Source organism: Tyto alba, unplaced genomic scaffold, assembly GCF_018691265.1.
Source record: "Tyto alba isolate M040663 unplaced genomic scaffold, T.alba_DEE_v4.0 Super-Scaffold_2, whole genome shotgun sequence".
Lineage (NCBI taxonomy): Eukaryota > Metazoa > Chordata > Aves > Strigiformes > Tytonidae > Tyto > Tyto alba.
The window spans coordinates 24,376,502-24,400,551 of record NW_024881282.1 but is presented as its reverse complement, the minus strand read 5'-3'; the positions used below and the strand labels follow the sequence as shown (position 1 = coordinate 24,400,551).

General features: G+C 36.9%; 1 protein-coding gene across 6 annotated transcripts in view; it reads right to left on the bottom strand.

The window, feature by feature from the left end:
* FRY (FRY microtubule binding protein) overlaps positions 1 to 24,050 on the bottom strand; it is a 247,097-nt gene that overhangs the window by 12,145 nt on the left and 210,902 nt on the right. For 4 of the 6 annotated variants that reach the window (XM_032982793.2, XM_032982794.2, XM_032982788.2 and 1 more), the window contains exons 49-59: positions 23,238 to 23,399; positions 22,313 to 22,387; positions 21,119 to 21,289; positions 18,938 to 18,946; positions 15,070 to 15,270; positions 14,362 to 14,523; positions 10,560 to 10,723; positions 9,165 to 9,354; positions 2,836 to 2,985; positions 1,853 to 1,951; positions 1,366 to 1,449 (exon numbers count right to left, since the gene is read on the bottom strand). In XM_032982793.2, the coding sequence (XP_032838684.1) occupies positions 1,366 to 1,449; positions 1,853 to 1,951; positions 2,836 to 2,985; positions 9,165 to 9,354; positions 10,560 to 10,723; positions 14,362 to 14,523; positions 15,070 to 15,270; positions 18,938 to 18,946; positions 21,119 to 21,289; positions 22,313 to 22,387; positions 23,238 to 23,399 (1,467 nt within the window). The remainder of the gene's footprint in view (positions 1 to 1,365; positions 1,450 to 1,852; positions 1,952 to 2,835; positions 2,986 to 9,164; positions 9,355 to 10,559; positions 10,724 to 14,361; positions 14,524 to 15,069; positions 15,271 to 18,937; positions 18,947 to 21,118; positions 21,290 to 22,312; positions 22,388 to 23,237; positions 23,400 to 24,050) is intronic. The other 2 variants (XM_032982789.2, XM_032982792.2) reach the window with 1 other exon arrangement.

The window sequence follows — 24,050 nt, the reverse complement described above, 5'->3', positions numbered from 1 at the left end:
TACTTGCAGCAGAGGTAGTAGCATGCGCTCCACACCCCTCTTTTTTAGATTTTAGAACAGCTCACTTGTAACTTCCCTGTATACCATTGCAATTACAGAAGAGACAGCATCTTATTTAAATGCACTGGAAGGTACCTTAAACTTTTACTGGTGCCAATGCCAGGTGGTGGAAGATTGAACAGTTTTTCCACTGCCTGTGATTGCAGCCAGAGGATTTATCAGCAAATAGATTTGCTGATAAGGTCAAGGAAGCCAAAATGCAGGAGTGGCAAGGATTTGGGATTCTTGGGAAATGGCATAAAAAAATAAAATTAAAGGGAGTTCAAAGACAGGAAGACAAATACATAGAGGTGGGAAAGAGCTCTTAAGATAAAAACAGAAAAAAAATAAAGTGAACTGGGGGAAAAGACAGACAAACTGAAACCAGCATAAGAATAAAACAAGGGATTTGAAAAAAATGGTTACAACAGGCAACCGTGTGTTCTGAATATGTCATAATTTTCTTTTAGAAGTTAAAATATATGGAAAGAGGAGATGTCACTTTTTTTCTACATGCTGTTGCTGCTTCCTGATTTTGGCTAATTCTCTCCAGCCCCTTCTTTTTCCCATCCCTCCATTCTTCTTCCTCCAAAATGAAAAAAACTCCACAAAATAACATTTCTCAGCTCATTCTACAGCACTAAGATACTGGCTGTTTCCTATACTTAGTTTATCAACTAACAGGAATGCCTGCTGATGGTGTTGACTTCTGAAAAGATTGATTTCTTAGCTGGAATCAACACACTACCAAAAAAATTAATTTTGTGTATGTATGTGTGTGTGTGTGTGTAAAACTTCTGTTCAAAAGTGGTAAAGAGACATTTTACCTTAGCTATAAATACTCATCTACAGCATAAACTATTTCACTGGCTATTTTACAGTTCTTATTTCATAATTACTAATCTAAGTAGATTTCAGCTGGGCAAATATTGCTGTTGGGCAGACAAAGTCCACAACAGCTGTAGATAAAATGGGTGTAATGTGGAAACACAGTACACCAGGAGTGATTTTCAGAGACACTGCACTGTGGGAAACTGCTGCTGCCAACATCCTTCTAAAAGAGAAAGCACACACCACCCAGGCAGGGTTAGCTCTGCTACCTCGTCTAGACTAGGAAGGTGGAAGTATTGCCTCTGCATACTTCCCATTTCCTGTGGCCAAGACTGAGGTAACACCACCTTTGAGCCTTAAGTGTGAACACTGAATTATGCCCAAGCCCAGCAGAGAGACAAGGAGGAAGTACAGCAGGCTTTTGTGGGTCCAAGAACAAGATATGTATCACACATGTCACTTCAGAGGAGAGAAATAATAGTGCTCATTCATTACCTTCTCTTCTGAGTCCCCTGGCTGGCAGGTAATAACTCCGTCTCGGGAGCCCCCAGCAAATGTTGCTTTGCAGTTTGCAAGCCACTGTTTTCAGAGAGAAATTAAAGGAAGATATGAATACGGCCTATAGTTTGATTCAAAGAAAGCTAAGCAGTATTTTAGTTTCACTGCACAGCATGTCAGCAAAAATTTGCAGTTGTACTTTTCATTTACACAGACTGTGACAATTTGCCTGACTGTAATTTAAAAAGTGAAGTCTGGATTTCTATTAGTATTTGAATTGCATAAACCAAGAAAATGAATTAATTACTGAACAGGAGAAGGGGGAGTCCAGGAATATTAAAGTCGCCAGTCTAAAATTAAGGGCTACAATAGCTATTTTTTTAGTTCTGGTTCCTATGTTTAGATCTGAGTGCATCTGCAGTCTCCTGACGCAGCGTATGTATACACATGTATAAAACCAAGAACATGACATAATCCAGCATACCGAGAGTGTTGCTTCCTTCCTGTTGTTGTATGTGTCCAGGTACTCCTGCAGTTCTAAAACACTGAACTTCAGCTTTTCAAGAAGGCCACAAGAAAGCAGCTGGAGAAATGAAATCAAAAGGTCTAGTAAATGTCACTATGAAAGTACAGAAGGATTAGCAGAGTAGAAAGTATAGTAAAGATCTTGCAAAAGTATACTTAGATTTACAGATACTAATACTGAAAAATATTTATATTTATGCAAAAATCTACATAAGTAGAATACTATAGTGAAAACTCAATAGCAAAAGTTGTATCTATGATAAAAATGGCATCTATGTAGACCTGAAATTGTGTTTTGTGTTTAACAGCTTTGCAGAGGACTTTCCTAAAGCAAAATACTGCACAAAGCTTAACTAGTTAATCTCCACAGCTCTATGATGACGTAAGGCACAGCTCTTCCACGATCTCAGCAGTGGGCCCAAGATTATACTTTGCCAATTCCTACCTCTGTTACTTTTGTGTGAGGCCACGATGTTCTGATGCTGTTGGATAAACATGGGCCAGAATGAAAACAATGGGAAGAGCCATCTCATTCATTTCCTAATATATATTTTTATCATCCAGCTCACACAACATTTGACTCAAATGAAACCATATTACCATCTTTCATACTGAACTGTGTAAAAAATAGCTTCTCCTTTTCCAGACCCAGCTTTTGTGGAGCCAACTGGGTCTGGTAGGCACCTGTTTTACAATGGTTTTTGGCACACAGGCTCAACGCATCATAACTATTCTATGATTCTATATTGTCCACCTGCCAGTACTTACCTGACAGAATAATATGGAAAATTAATGGAAACATGGTTAAGAACAAGAGATAAAAATTACAGAGAGGAGCTGAATACCTTTTTGACATATCTGTTCAGGAATTTCTCAGACGTGAAACAGTCAGTAAAAGCACACACTGCAATGAAACACGACTTTTGAAAGGAATATACTCACTGTTTCTGCATCTACAAAAAGGGTGGGACATTCTGAACATGATGTTAACATCTGAGAAGACCTCACAAACTTGGAGCCTATTCCTCTCAGATTGTCTCCCAAGTAACTAGCTGCATCGCAGGTTAGGAAGCAGAATCTTTTCTGAATATTCTGGAAAGCAAGATACAGTTTATTACATTGTTTACTCAAGTACAAGCTTACTTCCTTTGTAAACAAATGGCATGTTTTTTTAATTTGCACGGTAACATGTGCAAAAGATTCCTTCTCCCTGTGGAGAAGTGAATGTCTGGTGAAGGATACTGAATAGTTATTATGCTGGAGACAGTGTACAGCTGGGCAGCTGGGAATCTAATTACAGAATTCATAATAATCTACTACTGAAATACATTATTTCTTGTAAAGACTATTCAATCTTTATAAGGACTTTCATCCACAGGTAGCTTTTTTTCTTTGGCTGTACAGAGTTAACAGAGTTGATCAGCACATTGCTTTTTTTGCCCATTCCGGGCATTGTTTTGTTAGTATTCCATGTCAAGTGGCTAATCAGATAATATAATGGACATCCTAATGCCAAATAGCAGCATGGAAAAATTCAGAGAAAACCTTTTATTTTCCCCAGTGGGAAAAACCTTCTTACTGAAACTTTTCTGCTGCTTGGGAGGACTCCAGAAATACTGCATTACATCCGGGAATTATTCTTCTCAGATTTTTTTTTTGGTGTTTTGAGTCCTAAACTAGACTAGTCTTCCAGAAACATTCTAATGCTGATACTTTCTTTTAACTTACTAATGTGTAGAGTGAATACTAAATAAAAATAATATATTAGTCTTGCAGGAACTGAAATAATGATATTGATAAATGCACAGCACGTTTCACTGCCAAAATATATCTCACGAAGGCCAACTGCTCAGCAGATGGGAGTAACATGAAAATATTTAAAAAAATAAAAGTATGCAACATTTTTGTATGATTCATTACACATTACCATAGGCATTTCTTTGAGGGATGTAGGTTAGGACCTGTGTTACCATAAGCATGCCTCGCTGGAGGGAAGTGCTCCCAACTACCAATCTGGATGACAGATATAAATAGCCTGTTACTGCTCCTACACTGGAGCGCTGAAGTTAAGTGCCTAAAATCAGGTGGGCTGAATTCAGATTTCATTGATAGTGGAAGTTGTTGGATTGAATGATTTTTTTAAAAGAGCTACATAAGCCCTCATATTGTAGATAATCAATATCAGTAATTTATAAAATGGTTAAAGAGAAACTTCCTCTACAGACCAATTTCCTAACTGCTTATTTGTGAATTGCTCTCTAAAGCATCTGGACTGGACATCTGAACACAGTTAAAATCGGATAGACTGATATTTGTCTTACTGTATGTTTCTACCATCTTGCTTCAACGCAGAAACAAAGTGCTATACATATCACTCAGCCCATGGTTCAGATTCTGTGCTGCACTGAGTCTGTAGTAGAGGCAAAGGCCTCTTACTAATTACCACCAAACCAGGTAAATGATTAATTTTACAAGTAACTAGCAGAATCATAAGAATCATAGGGCTTGGTGACAGTTGGGAGATTTATTACTATGATGTCTTCTGAAAAGAAAGATTCAGTTTAAGTCTTAGTGAAACTGTTGTTGTCAACTCTTCTGGCAAAGGAAATAGATCTAGATTTGATCCTAACCAACAGAAAAGAGCTAGCTGAGAACATAAAAGTGGAAGAAAAATTAGAAAGACAGATTATGGAACAGAACCCAAGAGATATGGGTTGAAAGGGACCTCAGGAGAACATCTGATCCAACCTTCAACTCGAAGTGGGACTATTGCTAACACTAGACCAGGTCATCCATGTTTTTTTCCAGCTGAGTCTTAAAAGCTCCAAGGTTAGAGCTTCCTCAGGTTCTCTGGTAACCTGTTTAGGTGCTGCAATGCCCTCCTGTGGAAGAGTAATTGAGTTTATGAATCTGAGGCAGTGAAGGAGACAGATTACAGAAATAATACAACCAACTTCAATGCGTTCAGAATTTGCAGGAAGGAGGGCCCATTAGAAGTAGCTTCATGGGGAAAGGAGATAACAAGAGGTAGCCATTCCATTAGGAAAAAAAAAAAAAAAAAAAAGAGGGCATAAGCACATTCTGTACTACTCAAAGTTAGAAAACATATTAAGACATACATCTGGCTATATCACAGATGCTTCACTCAGGCAAATACTCATGCAAAAAAGAAGAACAGAAAATGAATCTGCATTAAATTACTAAGTTGGGTACCAAAAGTATCATGGCAATGTAGGAACAATAATCAGAGAGGGAGATGCCAAATAAACTAGTAAGAAAAAGAGAGAATGTCACAAAGTAAACCAGAAATAATTAAGAGGAAGGCCAAGGAATCACAATGAAGAAAAATATCTCAAAAATCAACCTGATGCTACTGAAAAGACTGATGTGTTTAATTCCTTCTTTTGCCTTATTGCTCCCAGAAAGGGCATCTGTGTGCAGGTAACAATGAGACATCCATGAAAACTCAGGTGAGAACTGATCTTGCTAGTAAGGACTTGGATATTTTTACGTCTTTGCAGATTAGGGCAATTCATGCTACGATGGTTGTAATACTGGCTAAAGAGGTCTAGAAGCCATGACAAATATCTTTGACAACTCACAGAATAGAAGGTGTTGTAAAAAACGTGAGGAAGGTGATTATCTCAAAAAAACCCCAAGAGCAGAAGAATTAAACATAAAGTTCAGGAAATGGGAGGGACAGAAATGAAAGGCTAAAATTTTCTATTAGGAGGAGAAGTAATTGATATGTTGTATTTTAATTCATTTACTATCTCAGAAGTAAGGCAGAGAATCCCAGTCTAGAGGTAACTAGGTGTGCAAAACCATATTCAGAAGTTAATTATCAGCAGCTCACTGTCCAATTGGAAAGATAAATTGAGTAGGATTCCACTGGGGACTGTCTCAGGCACTAACCAAGACATTAATGAAAATACTGAATAATGGAATATGCAACACGCTTATTAGATGCATGCATGATTGAGCTGCAGGGGATGCAAAGTCCTTGGAAGACAGGATTAGAATTCAGACTGATCTTGATAAACTGGCGAAGTGGTGCAGGAAAAGGAAAGAAGGGCAAGGTTGTACACCTAGGAGGAAACAATCCACAGGTCACGTTCAGGATGGAGAATAACCAGGAAGGCAAAATTTTGTAGAACAAGATCTGCATACTATATTGGGTTACAAGTGGAAAATAATTAACTGTATTCTACTGTATCGCAGTTAGCAGAGAGAAGTTTTTAAAGAGGAATACTTTGCATAAAACAGGTAATAGTCTTATAGTCAGCGCTGGTAAGAATCTGCTCTTGCTTTTCAAGTAATACACAGACTAACTGAAGAGAGCCCACAGCAACAGTGAGGAGTTTAGAAAATGTAACTTATGTAGAAGGTTGAAAGACCTGGATTTAAATAAGAGAATTCTGGGGTAGGTGAAGTCATGGTAATGTATTTCAAATACAAGCAGCAACTGCAAAGAAGAGGAGAAGTACCATTGTGTATAGAGCAAGAGGCCATGGGCATAACACACAGTAAGAAAAGTTTTCAAGTGATAGGGAGAGTTAAGCATTGGACTACATTGCCTAGGAACGTTGTGAAATTCCACCTTAACCTAAAGATTAAGACCACTCTAGAGAAAACGTTAAAAAACATTTGACTGGGATGAAAGTTATAGTTGATCCTGTCCTGAGCAAGACAAGTAATATGAACTCTTCAGGTCCCTTCCAGCACACATCTACTCATGTTATTTTAACAGTTCTAGTTTATTATATGACAGTAACTTCCCCAAAGCATTTCTGTCATGGCTTCATCAAAAGCTGAGCAGTCTACTGTTTATATTCAAGAAAACATATTCTTCCTTTACTGCTTTCCTTTTCAGATATTCATAAAAGCAACAAGCAATCTATAGCTAGGAAGGTAACAGTCTTGAAGAGTGTTTTAAAGTTTTAAATATATTTATTTCACAATTACATGGACTATCTGTTCTATAATAAGTTACCATCTCAGCTATGTCAGTCTGGGTGCAGATTACAATGGTTGAAATCCTTCAAGCAAGGTTTGATTGCGGTATCTATTTTATGAAATGGGACTACTGTGGATAAGAATGCCAACCGCCAGAATATTATGAACAGGTATCTGCCTGCATACGGTCGCTGTTCTTTGTGTTAATGTAAATAATAACAAAATATTCTCAGAACGTTTTCTTCCTAACCTCAGGTTTCCTCTTCTGGGAAGAGGACTTTTCACAACAAAAGGACTCGATTGTGGAAACTACTTGCTAGCTCTCAAATCTACTTGTATTGGAACGGGCTGGTCTGCTGGAAATTTGACAGAATACAAAGAGGCAGCCGTAAAGATAATCTGGAGATCTTTGAGCTATGACTCGCTTACAGGAAAAGTACTTCAATAATTTCAGGAATTTTAAACAAGTTTAGCGTGTTATGGGCAAACATCCAAGATACCATTTACTTGATGCAGACTGGAATGTAGGTGCCCTGGAAAATGCACTTCTTTCACTTCACCAAGTATTTAGTTGACAAGTTCCTCCAAACAAGGATTTTGTTTCACAGTTAAATATTTTGGCAGTACTTTGCATTGCAAGCCTAGCACATACTGGGCTTGTTTCTGAAACTTCCTGTTGTTGAGGGTCAAAAGTCTTTTAAGTCAGAGGATGAGTAGCAAAGTTTGATGGTGCAAACAAAATACAATTCCAGACAAGCTGGGATCTTATGAAATAAATCTGAGAAAATAATACTCCTATGTTTTAACCTTGAAGAGGAGAACAAAGCTATTTTTATACACTAAAAATATGGCTGTGACTCCAGCTAAAAAATTCTGTTGTGTTGATACTATTAACAACTTTTATTTATTTCTTATTAATATTGTTATTCAGGTTTTGCTGTTATTGAATTTTTTTTTGAGAGCAGTATTGTACCTTTCTCCTCCAGTATCAGCTGAAGAAAATGAGTAGGCTATCTTCTGACTATAGGGCAAGGACAGCAGCAAATGCAGTGTGTGCACGCCAGGATTTGGAGTTAAACACGTACTTTATAGGTAATGTTTAGGTCTTGTATTACACAGTATTATTTATTTAGTTTTCAGAAGTGTGACACAAGTTCCTTTTCACCTCTTCAAAAAGGCCAAATAACTCTCAGAACACTTGAACAGGGCTATTAACCTCTAGGGCTGATATAATGGCAGAAGAGCTGAAATACACATAATGAAGAAAGAAAGGACTAGTTTTCAAAATGGAACTGTCATGCACTCAAGTCAGCACTGGTTTTTTTCCTCCTACATGGTTATTTATCAGTGTTTAAAAGAATGTCTATAAGGTACCCATATTTACCATGGTGTAATGTTTAAAGGAGGACACAGTGTGCAACTAGAGAGGACATGCAATTAACTCCAGTGGAGCACAGATGAAACAGGATGGAGAAGAGATTCTTATTGTGTGATACTTCTTTCTTATAAGGGTAGTCTTAAAGATATGGAAAGATCTTGAGATTGTATATTTAATAGTGGGGTACCCACTGCTAATAAAAAATTGTGTACTCTGAGATCACAGATACTCAAACGCTGCATGAAGTTACCAGGCTAGGGTACATACTGCTGCAGCATGCTAGCATCCCACAGCTGCCTCATATAAAGCAGGAGAAACAATTTAAAAAGGCTTTAAAACTAGCTACAGGTAAAAACACTCATTCCTTAGAACAACTTGTACATTTGACTCTTTTCTTCATTATCTTTTTGCAAGATTATCTTTTTGAGCATACCATTTTAGAAAGGAGAAATGTATTTCTAGTCTTCAGACTCAATCTCTGGAAATTGTGTTACATGATGGCAGATGGATATTTCTATTCAGATGATTAGGTACAGAATATTTAATAATGTTGACATTTACATGGGCATGGTCAGATTTCAACAGTTTGAGATGAAAGAAGAGATTAACAATTGTTTGAGATGAAAAGGCTGTTTCCTGTCTCTTGCAGTTATTGTTTCAGGCTGTTGGGAAAGTACTGAAGAAAACAGTCTTTAAAGTGGATCCGTATTTTAAAAATGTTATCTTCAAACCTGCAAATATAAGACACATACTATTCTTATGACAAAACTGGTCCTAGAAAACAGTTCTGCATGAAAACCTGGTACGGCGATTCTGCAACATGCAAAATTACAATATATACCTAGTAGTTCATTACTGGTTCTACTATCAGGAACCATCCTAATAGCCATACGCAATCTAAACATTTTGCTTTTGTATCTTAAACTTATTTTCTCACCTTAAACAGCGAAGAGAACACATGAAATGTATAAACTGCACAGGAACCATCAGAGTCGCACATGAGCTGGTTGATATGACTACGCCAGGCTTCTTCTGCATCATCACATGCTGCTGGCTGAAATGCAGCAAGGATGGCAGAAAAAAATGGTGAGGGAGGAGGGGAGGCATTTCGATCAACATCTCCAAAACTGAAGGAGAAAAAAAAAACAAACTGTGATGAAAGAAGAATACCAGGAAGGTGGCAGATAAAATATGTTATAACAGAGGTATAATAACAGGACCAATTACAACACTTTTCTAAAAATATTCATTAACTTTCAAATTACTTTTGAAGGTTGGCAAGATATTGGCTACAATGAGAAAAACCTCCAAATCAGAATCCATATCTTCAGGCCATTATAAATTATCTTCCTCCATCCCAGAATACCTGAACAGTTTTATTGTACCACCATTTGGAGGAAGAAGGCTGAAACTTCACAGGAGGATAAAGCCCATGAAGAAAAACTCCTCTTCTAGGAAAAGCTGGTTTCAATAATGTATAGAGGAAGTACTGAAAAGCATCTCAGTGTGTACAAACATTATATGCACTGACCTGTTTGGTTTCCCCACAGTGTAATGGATTCTCCACATTGTTCTTAGGAGAGAGAATTATTTTGGCACTCTTGGTCAGTGAAACAAGCTGACTACCGTTTTTAAAGGGTACTAAGCTATTTGATCTTGTATATTATCCTTTGGGATGAAAAAATACTTCCTATGGCCCCCAAGAACAGGAACTGTGGTTCCGAAACATGTGGTACACAGAGAGCGAGTGAGCTTCTTTATATATCTTCATACCTTTCCTTTCCTTAAATATAGGCTAATTGCATTTGAACTCAGCATCCGAAATCTGAAAGAGCTCCATAAAGCATGGAAGAATCTTGATGCCTTGTTGCAACGTATACCGGGGTCCAGCCACACTCACCAGCAGCCTCAAGAGTGTGCAGATGGGATTCTTGACAATACTGTGACTTCCTTGTGACCCACAAGAAATCAGGAGGATAAATACTTGACTGATCTGTTGAACAGTTAACTAAGCAGTGTTTCTATTACTGTGAATCTTTAAAAATACTTTTTTTTTTTTAAATTGTGGTTAAATGTGTTACACATATAATGACTAACTGCATAGATGTATGTAAAAACTGTATTTTGTTTTTCCTAGAAGGAAAACCTTAGAGTTTTTTTGAGTTGTGTGATAATCATGCAGATAATTAGGGTATTGTATTCCCACTGTTGTAAACTAATGAGAATTTTATAACTCCTATAGACAAAACAGCCATTGCATTAACTAACACCATGTTACCACTTCACTGTACATTGTAAAAGAACTTTTATGAGTAATAGCACATACAAGTACCTAGCAAGAGCAAATTGTTCCAGCCTGTCAACTTTCTCTTCAGTCTCTGTCATATCCAGACTAAGGCTATCACTGCATTCAAATGCTCCAGGGAGCTCATTTGTAGACCCTGACAGGTCATCCTCATGGACTGCTGTATCTTGTTCTTCATGTACAGCTTCAACCTAGGGGAGTGAATGATGATGTTTTAGAAAACAGCAAATTAATAAGTTAATTCCACTAATAAATGGAAAACATTTCATGAGAAAACCCACCTGATAACATGTTAAATTGCACAGATATAAAGCCAGCAATTATAAATTCATCAATCAAGTTACACTTCTTCAAAAATACTGTATTTTCTTAACTCATTGTCTTGGATCAGTATTATTTTTAAGGTATTTCTTCAACTTAATTTGTCTAGCAAAGAATTTCAGATTTTAATGAATTTGGCAACATAGCAGGGAAGTATTTTTTCAGGAAAAACAATAAGGTTCTTGCTACTGTCAGGCTGTCCTTGTCACTTATCACTTACCACTTTATAGTGTCCAGGAGTATATTAAAGCCTCTCAAAATATGTTGAAAACAATCACCATCTGGAAGACTATATGCATGTTTAAAATTGAGAATTATTTTTAGCATGTCATTTACATAATAACTTCCATTCAGGAGGTATCCAAAGCATTTTGCAGGCCATTAAAAGGACTAAGCTTCTATCATTTCCTTCCTTTTTCATCCATTAGCACCTAAAGCTCTTGATTTCTTTTTGAAACTTTACAATTTCTCTTTCATTTTCATTCTGAACAGATTTTGTTTCAGTTTTAATCCTTTGGCTTTTGTCTGCATCTTCCATAGCATCCTGCAAAGCAGTTCCTGCAGGGACAACTGCAGTGGGTAACTCTAACTCTTTAACTTTTCTGTTTGGATATCTCATAAGGTGTGTGTTTGTGCATATATGCATAGGTGCATGTGTTGGGACTTGGTAGGGAGGTGAAATCCATGGCAAGTAAAATTAAAAGAGAAAAGTGGCCCTCTGCAGGTTACCAGATCTGCTTGGATCCTACAGATAAATTCTGGGAATTTGCTTTTCTAAAAATTAAACAAGAGTTCTATCAGAAAGGACAGGATCAGAAATTAAGTAGGAGAAAGTTTTTTGTTTTTGTTGTTTTTGTTTGTTTGTTTGTTTGTTTGTTTGTTTGTTTTTGTTTTGTTTTGTTTTTTTGTTTGTTTGGTTTTTTTCTAAGTGAAGGAATAGGAATATTCCAGGGTGGATGAAATGAATCAGAGCACAAACCATCTTGTAAAGATAAATGAAAGCTAGATGGCTGAATTCCAGAAGAGGAACCAGAGAAGTTGGCAAGAAGCATAAATGTTTCCTGCTTCTTCAAGAAGTACTTAGTACTAACCACTTTCAAATATGAAATATTACCTTGAAAGAACCATTGCTTTGTTCACTGCAATGACAGTGTTCGTCAGAGGAAAACACATTTTGATGGAACAGGGTAAGGGAGGAAGAAAGAGGAAGCAAACACCTCCCACCCACTGGAGTCCAATACAATGTCCAAAGAGCAAAATTAAGAAATGGACTCTACTTATTCATGCAGGATTGAAGTACAATTCCACAAATCTGTGAGTTTAGGTAACTTGAAAAATATATAGGATAGCATGAACTGAATCTTGGTATCTCTCATACCATTATCCATCACTGCCTTTTAATCCCTTATAAATACTATTTTAATTATTGTGTTCATTATCTTTAATAGAAAGTATGTTTAACTAATTTCGTGCTGTTAACAATAATACCTGGATTTTGACACTGAAAAACTTGAGAAGAGGCCTGCTTAATTAGTCTGTTTCTTTCATTCACTGCATCTATTTAAAAGTTGAGGTGATATTTTTGGTTTTGCTTATGATGCAACAACTAAACATTTTTGTACACTAAAGAAGTAACAAAAAATTTCCTCTGCATTGCTGACATACCATCAACTCTCTGAAAATACGAACTCAGAGGACAAGGGAAACAGGAAAGAGCTCAAATTTTCTGTTATCAAATTAAGTAAAAATTATGTAGGTTCAAGTTTCAAGTTTTCTTACTAAAAATTGGATGACTTCTTCCTTAAAATAAATATAAACCCAGCCATTTTAACTTTGTTTATACTCACTCCAATTTGTTTTGCGTAAAAATACAGAAGTATGGATATTAGAAGAAAGTATCTTTGAGGCAAAAATCACTAAGGCAGCATTCTGTGTAAAGCTTATCAATTCAAACATCTCTCTAACACTGGCAAATGCCTGTCAATTTAGGTTATGTATTTCACCAATACCAAATGTGTCTCAGGATTAGCTGAATTTGCCTGTCAGTCCCACAAGAAACTGCTGTGATTTTACATTCTTTACTTTTTCCAAAGGTTTTCATTTTTTGATGTACACCAGTGCATGGATATTGAGACATTAAGGAAATTTTCACAGTACAGATTCTAAAACCCCAGGCATATACGAAACTCATAAACTGTGATTTACAGTGTTTAATGTATGTACCAATAGCTACTGCAGCTGGATGCATGAAATTAGCTGCAGTCATCACCTGCAAACCTATCTGTTCTGACTGCAGCTTCCTGACCTGAAATTCTGCCAACTTCTGCTGCTGATGGTTGTTACGTGGTAACTTGCCTACCAACAGTTGTTTTGACAAGTGATAATGAGCATACCTTTTCCACAACCATTATTTTGTGAGGTTCCCCTCCTTTCCTATCCCTACCCACATTTCCGGTCTCCTGTCCTTTCTTCCTCCTGGGGAGGTTTCTGATACAAACAATTTGTTCAATATTGAGCACAATTCCAACCTCCTTTTATATCTTTACTAAAAGTTTCCATTACTTTGCTTATATGCAGTGCTAGCAGTACTGTATCCATTTTTTGTGTGGCTGCATTTGGAGGGGACCAAGGGCAAAAAGTGGAATGAAAACTGATGATTACACAAGACATATTCTTCCTCTGCCCCACTGTCTTACACAGCTCTTTTTGCAGAAGTCACACAATTTAGACATGACAAAGAAAGCTTTACTTGTAAGGCAACAGTACCATAAAGCCACTAACACACACCCCCCCCTTGCCCCAGATGATCTTTCTGGAGAGACATTGAGAGGTGTAGGTTCATCTGATCTCCCACAAACAAGTATTACCAAACAGAAAATTAAAGAAACCACCCCCACACTGATAATCATTCACCAACCTTACTCTATGTTCATCTTCTGATACAACTGTAATAAACTGTGCTGATCATGGTGGTTGTATCCTTGTAAATTCTGCCTCCCCACCCTCCCAAGATGACTTAATATTGTGGTCATGAATTTAAAATTTCTGAGTGTCTGCCAAAAGTCAAGAACTGAATCCAGTGCACACAACTGTACAATAGGTTCTCACATACAAAAAAATCTCAGAGATTACACGCATACACCCACCACATGAGTTGGCATATCATTCTTTTAAATCAGCATGAAGAACAAAAGAATATTCCCTTAAGGTTGTAACTTGTAGCCAGTTCATGAATTTGTCTTACAATGAGCTTGTACTATCTTGGTGCATGTATAGTGCAATATACTTAAGAAACAATAAATAAAAACTTTTAATGAAGAGAGTATAAGTAGAAAGGAAATGGTATGAATGTGCAGGAGCATATGAATGTATTGTACTATGCCATTACACACAGGAAGTCAGAATGTACTCGCTTTCAAATCTTTCATGAAAGTGTAAATAAAATAAAATTGTAAAAGTGTTATGTAAAATACAATCCAGTTGGAAAAGAAAATAAAAATGTATTCACCTTGGATCCTTCAGACACTTGGAGATTATTCATGTCAGGCAAAGTCACATCAAAGCTGGACGTTCCTATATTAAAATGATGAGGGTCTGCTGAGGTTGTGTCACATGAGGTAGAAAGTGAGTCAATATGATTTGTATCCTCAGATGGGGAAAGAGTTATAATCTGTTTAAAAGATAACAGAAGCATAGAAGAACTGAGTGTACAGCTACTCTACCACTGCTTTTATGAACATGTAAAGCAGACATTGTCTTAAAGGGCAGTGACAGTGGCTCTCTTAATTTGTACAATCAGACATATTATAACCCTTTCAATGTTTCTATCATAAAATTTATATGCAAACATCCCAGAAGTGAGGCAATGAAAACCTGACAGTTTACCAAACTGGAATCTTGTCCTATTTCTTTAAGTATTAGATACATCAGAAAGATTTACTACTGGCCAGTTGTGCAAAATTGTCACATGGTGATTTGTGGAAAAAAGGGGAAAATAATCAGATCTGATGTTTCCCATGTTTCAAACTTTGCGTTAAAATTCCTGTTTACATTTGTAAATAAGTGAAAATCAAGCAGCGACAAAACATCGCATCAAGTGCCACCCCCCCAGTTTCAGCTGATCAGATTGCACCCGAGCGAAGGGAAGCTAAAAGCCCAGCTGATGAAAAACCAGAACCCTCTCTCTTCTTAAACTGTAAGTTTGCAACTAACTTACTAGGTCTGAGTTCTCCAAGATTTGGCTGGTGGTCAGGTCCTCCTCCTCTGATGACTCATCGGAGTCCTCGTGGTTCATTTTGCTCAGGCTGGGCGTGCTCCCTGAGAGCTGGCTCTCTTCCAGCAGCTGCATGTCACACTTGTCCAGGCTGTCCAGGGACCGTCGGCGTACTCCCCAGTTGAAGTTGTCCATGCTCTCACCCTGAAATCAGACACAGGGTCAGCTTCCTTGATTGGAAACTTACCGTATGCAAACCACTAATCATTAGGTCAAAGTTAGCTCAAGAAATATTTTGATGTAAAAATACAATACAAGCTTGATACAAGCATTGTTTCGTTTGTTCACCTGAAGATAGGAGCAGAAGCATGGAAATGACAGTTAAATGAAGATTCATTCTTTTCAGTATTAGATGTCTTTCATGCATTTGCTGATTTAAGAATTTGTTTTTGTAAGTCCACATATGCACACACCTCAATACCAACAGAGCAATGACAGGCAAAAAAAAAAAGGTTTAGAAGCAATTTTAAGGGATTTTTCCATGACGTTTAAAAGTATTAGAGGCACAGTTCATAACAACGGTTCAATTGCAAAACATATGTTAAAGAGTTTAGATCCTTCGCATTATATACATAACCATAATGATGAGTAGATTTGCATGAACCCTTAATTTACACACAAAATGAAATAGCTAAAGCAGCACCCCTTTTAAAACTTTTATTCTAGGCCCATATTGCTTGGTTTCATATCTTGAGTTCTTTTGAAATATTTGAAACTATACTTTGAGAATAACCTGGTTAGCATTGCCCGAGATTTCATGTTTTAAAAAGGACACAGTCAAATGGACCAAACATTTTATATTGACTTTCAGTTCTGATCCCACATGCAGTTACATAACGTTGAGTGCATTAAGCAAACAGCGTTAGTAGTTGTTAGGCTGGTGAACTGATACAAATAATGTAATTTCTTTCCTGAATAAAAACGACAGTTAGTTCTCCACCATTTTTTAACTTGTTTACTTTATGTATTTTCCAGTGGACTGTATCCGTTTCCCTAATTGCACTAACTCTCTTGCTCCCTTGTTCAAGTCTAGCCAGGTTCCTCTCCAGCAAATGCAGGAGCCTGTCTGCAACCGCTCCTGTCATGGACCTGCAGAGGCCAGAGGGGCCTTACACAGCACGAAAGGACCCAGTTGTAGCATTGGGTACTTCATCTAGGTGAAATCCCTCAATCTTACATCAACATGGGAAGGAAATTTATAGAGAAAAATGTTTCTTTTTAAGGTTCGGGGCTGACTGTTTAAAACAAGACTCGCTAAAATGCAACACTCCTAAACAAGCAAACCAACTGCTGAAAATTCAAGTTGACAGTGACCTTTAAATATGAATTTGACAAAAATACAGTTCTGCCTAAAAAAACATAAATATTATTATCAAATCACTGATTATGAATATGTCCTGGGCTCATGCAGGTTAAAATTATGTGCAATCATAGAGAAAGAGGTCTGAGTTCAGTAAGATCCCTTAAGCAGATTTGTAATTTTAAACACTTGAGTAATCCCCTTTCTGGACTATTCAGACATTTACTGAATGGGGACTAAACTGCATAAAGTGCAATTAATTCAATTGTAATCTCAGCTCCTTAACAATCAACAAACTTGCACAAATAGATCTTATTTTGCATCATTGCCCTTTAATGCAATGGACTCTGGAATATGATTAGAAAGAGGGAAAGTTCAGTTTCATGACACTAAGCTCACAGTTCACAAAAAAATATGAGGAAAAAATAAAAAAATATTTTTTCAGGAAAAAGACAATCCAGAAATGCAAGAACTGTAATCCACAGGGACATTCAGAACTAAGGAATGCACTATATTCAAAAGCAAATGAAGATGAAATTGTTATGAAGCCCGACACCTTACTGGAAGAACCCTGTTTTTTCACCGTGGGACTGGGATCATATGGTAGTTTTGTGTGGGAAGAGAACAGAACACATCTAAGATTTAAGAAATTAGGTCTCTTTAAATCATAAAAATGAGTGTTCAGGTTTGCAGCTATTCCTTTTAACAAATTCTTTGGCTGTCCATCCTTCCCCACAAAGGCTGGAAGACACATGCAGCAATGAGATAGCCTCCACAGACACATCAGTTACTGAACTAATAAATGACAAAATGACATAAATAAGCAAGCAGGCAAAGATGACCATCACCACACTCTGATCTTCACAATGCCTAGTATAGCTATCTGTAAACTTTGCAGCCCATCTCTATGGGAATATTTACTGTTGCAGTTTTGTTATGCAATGTCTTAAAGAAGGAAGCTGGCAAAAAGAAAAAAAATGATAAGGGACACTTCCAGGGCATGCAGTTAGAAGGGGGAGTGAATTAGAAGTGAGGGAAAAATGTAGGAGAGATGAAACACAATACCTGTAGTATTTGGGTTAGCGTAAGCTTGCTACAGAGGCACCCAAAATCATAATGAATTTAAACAAGAGGTCAACCCATGTCTACAAAGATAGAGTTGTTGTTTTTATAGTCTGTTAAGCAATCTGTCATATACAGTTAACAAGAAGGATGAAAGATGTATTTGAGAGGCTGCTCATTTTTATCTACAGTGGGAGCAAAGCTACCTCCTATCTGAAAAGCCACCAGTAACAAACATCAATTCAGAAGAAGAGTCACATATTATAAATGTGTCTGGCCAGCAGTGAGCAGATAGCACATAGAACTTCCCACAATCACCACCCTCTGGTAGAGGAGTGGATGTGTCCTTGCAGCCACTTTAAACATTAGGACAGCCCAGGGGAAAGAAGGGACACAGAAAGGGTAGTAAAAAGCAAAGTAACCCTATGTGGGAGAGAGCACTGTAGCTCCTCCACAGAGCGGGCAAGAATCATGCAAAACTTCTTTCACACAAGTTTTTATCCTTACAGTACCGACAAATTATGCAGTTAGTGGAGTCACACAAATATTGTAGGGGATGGCCCAAAGTACTGTGGAAGTCCATAGTAAGGCACTATTTACATATGGTTGTATCCTTTAGAGCATAGGCGTTTTGAGACAAATATTTTTTGAGGGTTGTGTTTGCATTACAACCGGTGCACAAACAATCAGAAACAAATATGCAAAATACTCTTGTTGCTGATTTTTGAATCATTTGTACAACTCATTACAATTCCCTATCATTTTAGTTCTCTTTATACATTGATAAACTGCAAGTTTAGGTCCCAAACTGGCAACCACTGATGCTCCTTTTCAATATTCTTCACAGGATAAATAAGTCCAGCAAAGTTGGTAGGAGTGTACAGCTGAATTAAATTGAGATGTATGAATTAATTTATTTAGTCAATTAAATTCAGGCGGGTAGGCAATGATGTAAACTTTCTGAAGAGGTCTCTGGTATCACTTTAGCAAGATGCCAACAGGAGCCAATATACCACAGCTGAAAAGCTGGAAATTATATCTAATTTGCCCATGGAAACAAATGGCTCAAACTCTACTATATTATAAATAATGAAGTTCTTCTTTTGTTTCTACATCATATTTATGCACAAAGATACTAGAAGGAGAAATGGTTCAATTTGAAAAATGCTGATACCAGAATTAAGATATTTTAAAATTTGTGAGGATTGTTGAAAATGTCAAAACATGTCAAAACAACCAGAATTACTGAAAAAAGACCTCAAAAATATTTCTAATACAACACAAAAAATGAAGCACCTGTCAAAAGTGCAAGCACACACACACCGACCCACCTACGCACACACTGAAGAGGGAGAGGGCAACAACAAAACTATGATGTTATTCTCTCATACAAATTTGCAAGAAGGCATAACATATGCTGGCACATCTGAGTTCAAGTAGCATTCTTACCTGAAGCTCCTGGGTAGCAGATATAACAGACAGAAAAACAAATAGAAAGAATCTATGTAAAATTACTGTATTAAAGACATCATAGACAAACATTTGCCTACAATTGTAACTAATATTATCAAAGAAACTTCAACTCTTCAGCCTTTTAAGTTTGAAAATAACCATTACTTGCTTTCACATGTTTATGAAATTTCAAACAAGTACATCTTGTGATCTTGGGATGACAGAAGCACAACTGGCCTGTTTAAATCTTAAGGGTTTTTTGGAAAGACTGTCCTCTTGCTAGCTTAAGTTTTCTAACACCTTTATACTCATGTTTATGAATATATCAAATTCAGACCTGATGTAAATGATACAGTTCAAACTCAGTCATTAGAGAAACGGCCTCTTACACTAGGTTTGAATTTGGCTAAAGTATCTATTTGTTTAAAACAGTAGTAAGTCAGTCTGGACTAAACCTTGGAATGCAAGGTCTCAGATCCGTGGGAATCTGAAAACTGTATTAAGTAAAAGACTACATTTATCATTTTACTTCACATAAAACTAGAGAAGCTTAGTATCTGTTCCACGACCAACTTAAGACAATTAATATATTGATTAATTTAAGCCTCAGTCTTAAAGTTAGCCACATGTATAAAACAAATCTTTACAGGGTCACAATCCATGAAGGTGAACTCATTTTGCTAGGAATTGTTCTGCAGAAGTATATATAATCTGTATATAGTTTTAACTGGTGAAGGGAAAGAAGAAATTCCTGAATTTCACTGGACAAAAAATTATCATGTGATATTTAGTCAGAATTTCAGTCCCAAGTCCTTGTAATATCTTGAAAGCATTTCAGATGCAGAAATGATTGCAGTTGGTATACTTTTTGACAAACAACCTGGCATTGCTGTTTTAAGATGGAACACCATTTAACATTAAAGCTCCTTCATAATATTTGGCTAATGCATTTTCAACCACTGATGCCAATTGCTTTTTTTGGTTTGGTTTTGGCTTTTTTTTTGTTTGTTTGGTTGGTTTGGTGGTTGTTTGTTTGTTTTTGTTTTTTTTTGTTTTTTTGTTTTTTTTTAGCAAAGTCATGGGCATCTGTGAGCCCAAATTACTATATTACGATACAGAGATTCCTGACTTGGAAAATAAGGACTCTGCAACATCTCTTTCTCTTCACTGGAAGAAAAAATAAAATTCAGATGTACATGAATTCACACCTGAGAGGTCTGTTTACCTTAAAGTCATGTTACTACTGCAAGTCAACTAGGGATGAAACTGATTAGTTCTTCTTATACACATGTTCTCAGGGCTAAGAGTGATGCCTGAGAGAATTCATGTTAAAATTGAGTCCACGTTATGACAAGACAATTTATTAAACTGTTAGGTTTGCTGCAACATCTGCACCTTAAGTACTTCAAGAGTTAACAATTTCTGAACTTTTAAATAGCAACAGGTTCGTTAGATCTGTTTGGCAATGGATATTTATTTTTGGCCTTTCCCACCCAAATAGAAAGAAATACTCCAAGTTTGATATAGCAAAGTTAAGTGGTGTAGCCCCCCAAAATTCAGCAGTTCTTCAACTCTTTCCCTTCAGCAGTTTCAGCTCAAGGTGAGCTGACAGGCTTTACCTGTCCAGACTTGATCTGGGCCCTCAGGGTTCTGTTTAGCTCCTGCATGAAATGATGAAATCATGGACGCCTAAGCAGAGTGGAAGGTACATCTCTCTAAGTGTTAGTGATTTCATCAGCAGTTGCAGGAGTAACAACAGCCTGAAGGCCTGAATTCATGTTTTGGAGGGTTACTCCTGAATCAACAGCTCTGGAACATTTTCATTTTATGGGTTTTTAATCAGTAAATATATTTTTGTTAACAATTTAGACCTTTAAAAATTGTATTTAAAATAAATTCACTGAAAAGTAAATTCGCTGAAAAGGTACTAGAACAGAGTCTTTATCTTCCAGCAACAGCTCTGCAGCGTTTCCTAAACTAGATTCGGAAAGGAAGGGTGTGGTAGCCTCTTACTGTTATGCTACTGAAATAAACACTAAGTGAACATTATAAATAATCTGAACTCAAAACTAAGTTTACAGCTACACAGCTTTATGTTACAAGAAGAGTGCAGTGTTTAGTAGAAAGAATATTAAACTGTTTTAATAAAAAAGCTGTTTCAGAGAAAATATACTGTACCTCCCCATCTTCCAGCTCAACGTCTAGGAAATCAAAGTCCCTAAAGACTCGGAATTGTTGTTCACTGTTTGAATCATCCATGTTCTCCTGCTCCCTTGTTCCGTCTTCTGAAGACACCAAACTCGTCTGGTGCTCAATCAGATCCAAATCACCACAGGAAGAAAAAATCACCTACAATTCAAAGGATTTCTCTTGTAACACACTGTTCCCTCTGGTTGTTTCTTCCTAAAAGCTGTAATTGGTTATTCGGAAGACTGTATTTCCAGTACACACCTAATTCCTTCACTGAGTATTTTTAGAACACTCTTTATTATTTATGTTGGACAGGTGCCTTCAGATTAAACTTGTACAAAGAAACAACTTCATATTGCAGGAACGCATCCAAGAATATTACAGCTACCTCCTAATGGCTGCAGATTGATGTTGCCTGGATGTTTGTATACATTTATAGGAACAAAATTCGGAGAACTTAGCAAAGAAAATACCGTCAAGGGGATGAGATAGTAAATTCATAAAAAAATCTCTACTTAAAGATGATGTTCAAAAATATGTCGATTAGAAAACACAACAAGCTATAATTTTTCCTTTCCTACTAAAAATAATTATATCTGCAATTAAGTTACAAAAATGCAATGTCCCTGTCTTCCAGAAATAAAAGACCTGTTCACCATAATACAAGTGACACATAACATATTCAAAAACATTCAGAAATTTTCCTGTTTCCATAGAAAATGTTTAATAACTATTTTAAGAGCTTCTTACCCTGGATGATCTATTGCCCATTTCCTGGCATCAGATAAAATTAATTTTTAAAGAGTAACATTAGAACTGATACCTAATGGAAGAATCAGTTTTATTTCTGTAATTTAATTTTTTATTTTATAAAGGCTCTAGACTGGTAATACCAGAGGTCATTACGCTCCTCCCACTGAGTAAGCAAAACCTACAGCATCACAGATCTCTCACAGCAAAGCAGTATATAGCTCTGTCAGTAAATCATCTTTAAGTAAGAGGGCCATTCACTCACTGGTCTGTATGCTGAAAAATGCAGCACGGGCCAGTCCAAACAACACTGATAGTAATGTGACACTAAACTATGCAAATCAGGTCAGCAACTCTGGGAAACAAAAGTTCTTCACTTTTAAAGTTTAGGACACAATGAAACAAAGAAATGGTCAACACAAGGCTACTTACTGAAGGGTTTTTACTCAGCCCAACTTCCTGGCCACATAGAGAAAGGACATGCACCAGCTTTTCCTTTGTCCTTTTCTAGAAAAAAAAGATGGTTCTCAAGTTAGCATTTTTTTAACCACCCGTTCTCCCGGTGGCTAGAAACAGACATTAACAATTTTTAATTAGGAGGAACCAAAAAATTAGTTATTAAGTGCTCAAAGGGATGCTTTCAGAGCAACTATGCATACAAGGAAACATAAAAATAGCTGTTAATGATTTTGGTGTTTATTATTTTTAAATTAACCTATTAATTCTATTGAGCATAACAAGGAAACATTGGATTGTGCACATCACTTCAAAAGGACAGTTCAGAAGCTTAAAATTAAGTAGATGCATAATTATTTTTTTTCAGAATTGGGCCTGAGTCACTGCTATATAACCTGCTGTATTAAAAAAAAAAAAGAGCAATAAACACATTTATTCTGCAGGGGTTTATTTTAACTGGCAGGTAACCAAAATCAATAAGGTAATCAAACATTGCTTTTAGGAAAAAAAGTGTTCCAAGGAATTCTTTTTACCTGATTTCCCAAGGAAACAACACTTAGAAAGTTGCACATGCTATCTGCTCTCCTTGCTAACGTCTGAACTCACCTGTTGTTCTTAGCTAAATCTGAGCTAGACTTAGAGGTCCTAAAGAGATGCATCTCCTGCAGGTTGAAAGAAAGACACTGGCAGGATAGAAGACAGACATAACTCGGTCCATTTCTGAGTCCGAGGAAGACATTCAGCACGCAGAGCCAGATGCTGCCCTGCCACTGCCCCAGCCACCCAGGAGCACTGCACAGGGCACAGAGGGCACAAGCATTTAAGAACCTAAGTATGTGTGCAATCACCTGCTCCCAGCACAACGTGTTAACGAATGCTGCCCTACTTGAAAGGAGTTTACCTGCGAGTACTGGGGTCTCTTCCAGCTCACGGGAACAAGGACATTGGAGTTAGATCCTGATGAGGTTGAAGAAGTGCTTCGGGTCACAGCCATTGCCCTGGGTTTACCATCTCGTCCAGAAGAACTCTGGAGCTCATCATAGCGTCTCCCAATAATTGGAGTCTAAAATAGAGAGCAATTATTCACGAGTGCTGTGCTCCAGGATGAACTTATTGCAGGAGAAGATTACTCTGAAGATCATATACAGGGGTAAACCAAGGAGTGCAACAAATTTCATGTCACTTGGTATGCATGTTATTTTCCACTCTGAATGTGTGAGTAACATTGCCATACTTAGTAGCTAGTGCTTATGTTCATGAATAATAATACTCAAAGCAACTGTCAAACTAGTTTCTAACATAAGAACCACCCAAAACCCCAGAAAACCAATGAAATTTATTTCAAATCCACATCTTTTGCACATGTTTTTAAATGGGTTTTTCTTAAGAGTGCTGAACACTCTGGCCCTGTTCCAACAAACATTAAAATGCTTTATTGGATTGATAATAGGATGGTCAGCATTTTTTACAGCTATACCTACGTGAAACAGCAAAAAGAAATTCTTTAAACAAATAAGACAAGATGCCTTTCCTTTTAACCTCATATTCTCACTATTATCTACATGAAATAGTCTATAAAGCTGCAAATAGTCCTGCAGGTTCATAACTATAAATTGAGTTGCCCATTAAAATCAATATGACCATTCAGTTCTGTAAAGTTAAAAGGTGTACAGGGTTTGCAGGATAAAGACTTCTGTAAAAGAGGTCAGTCAGA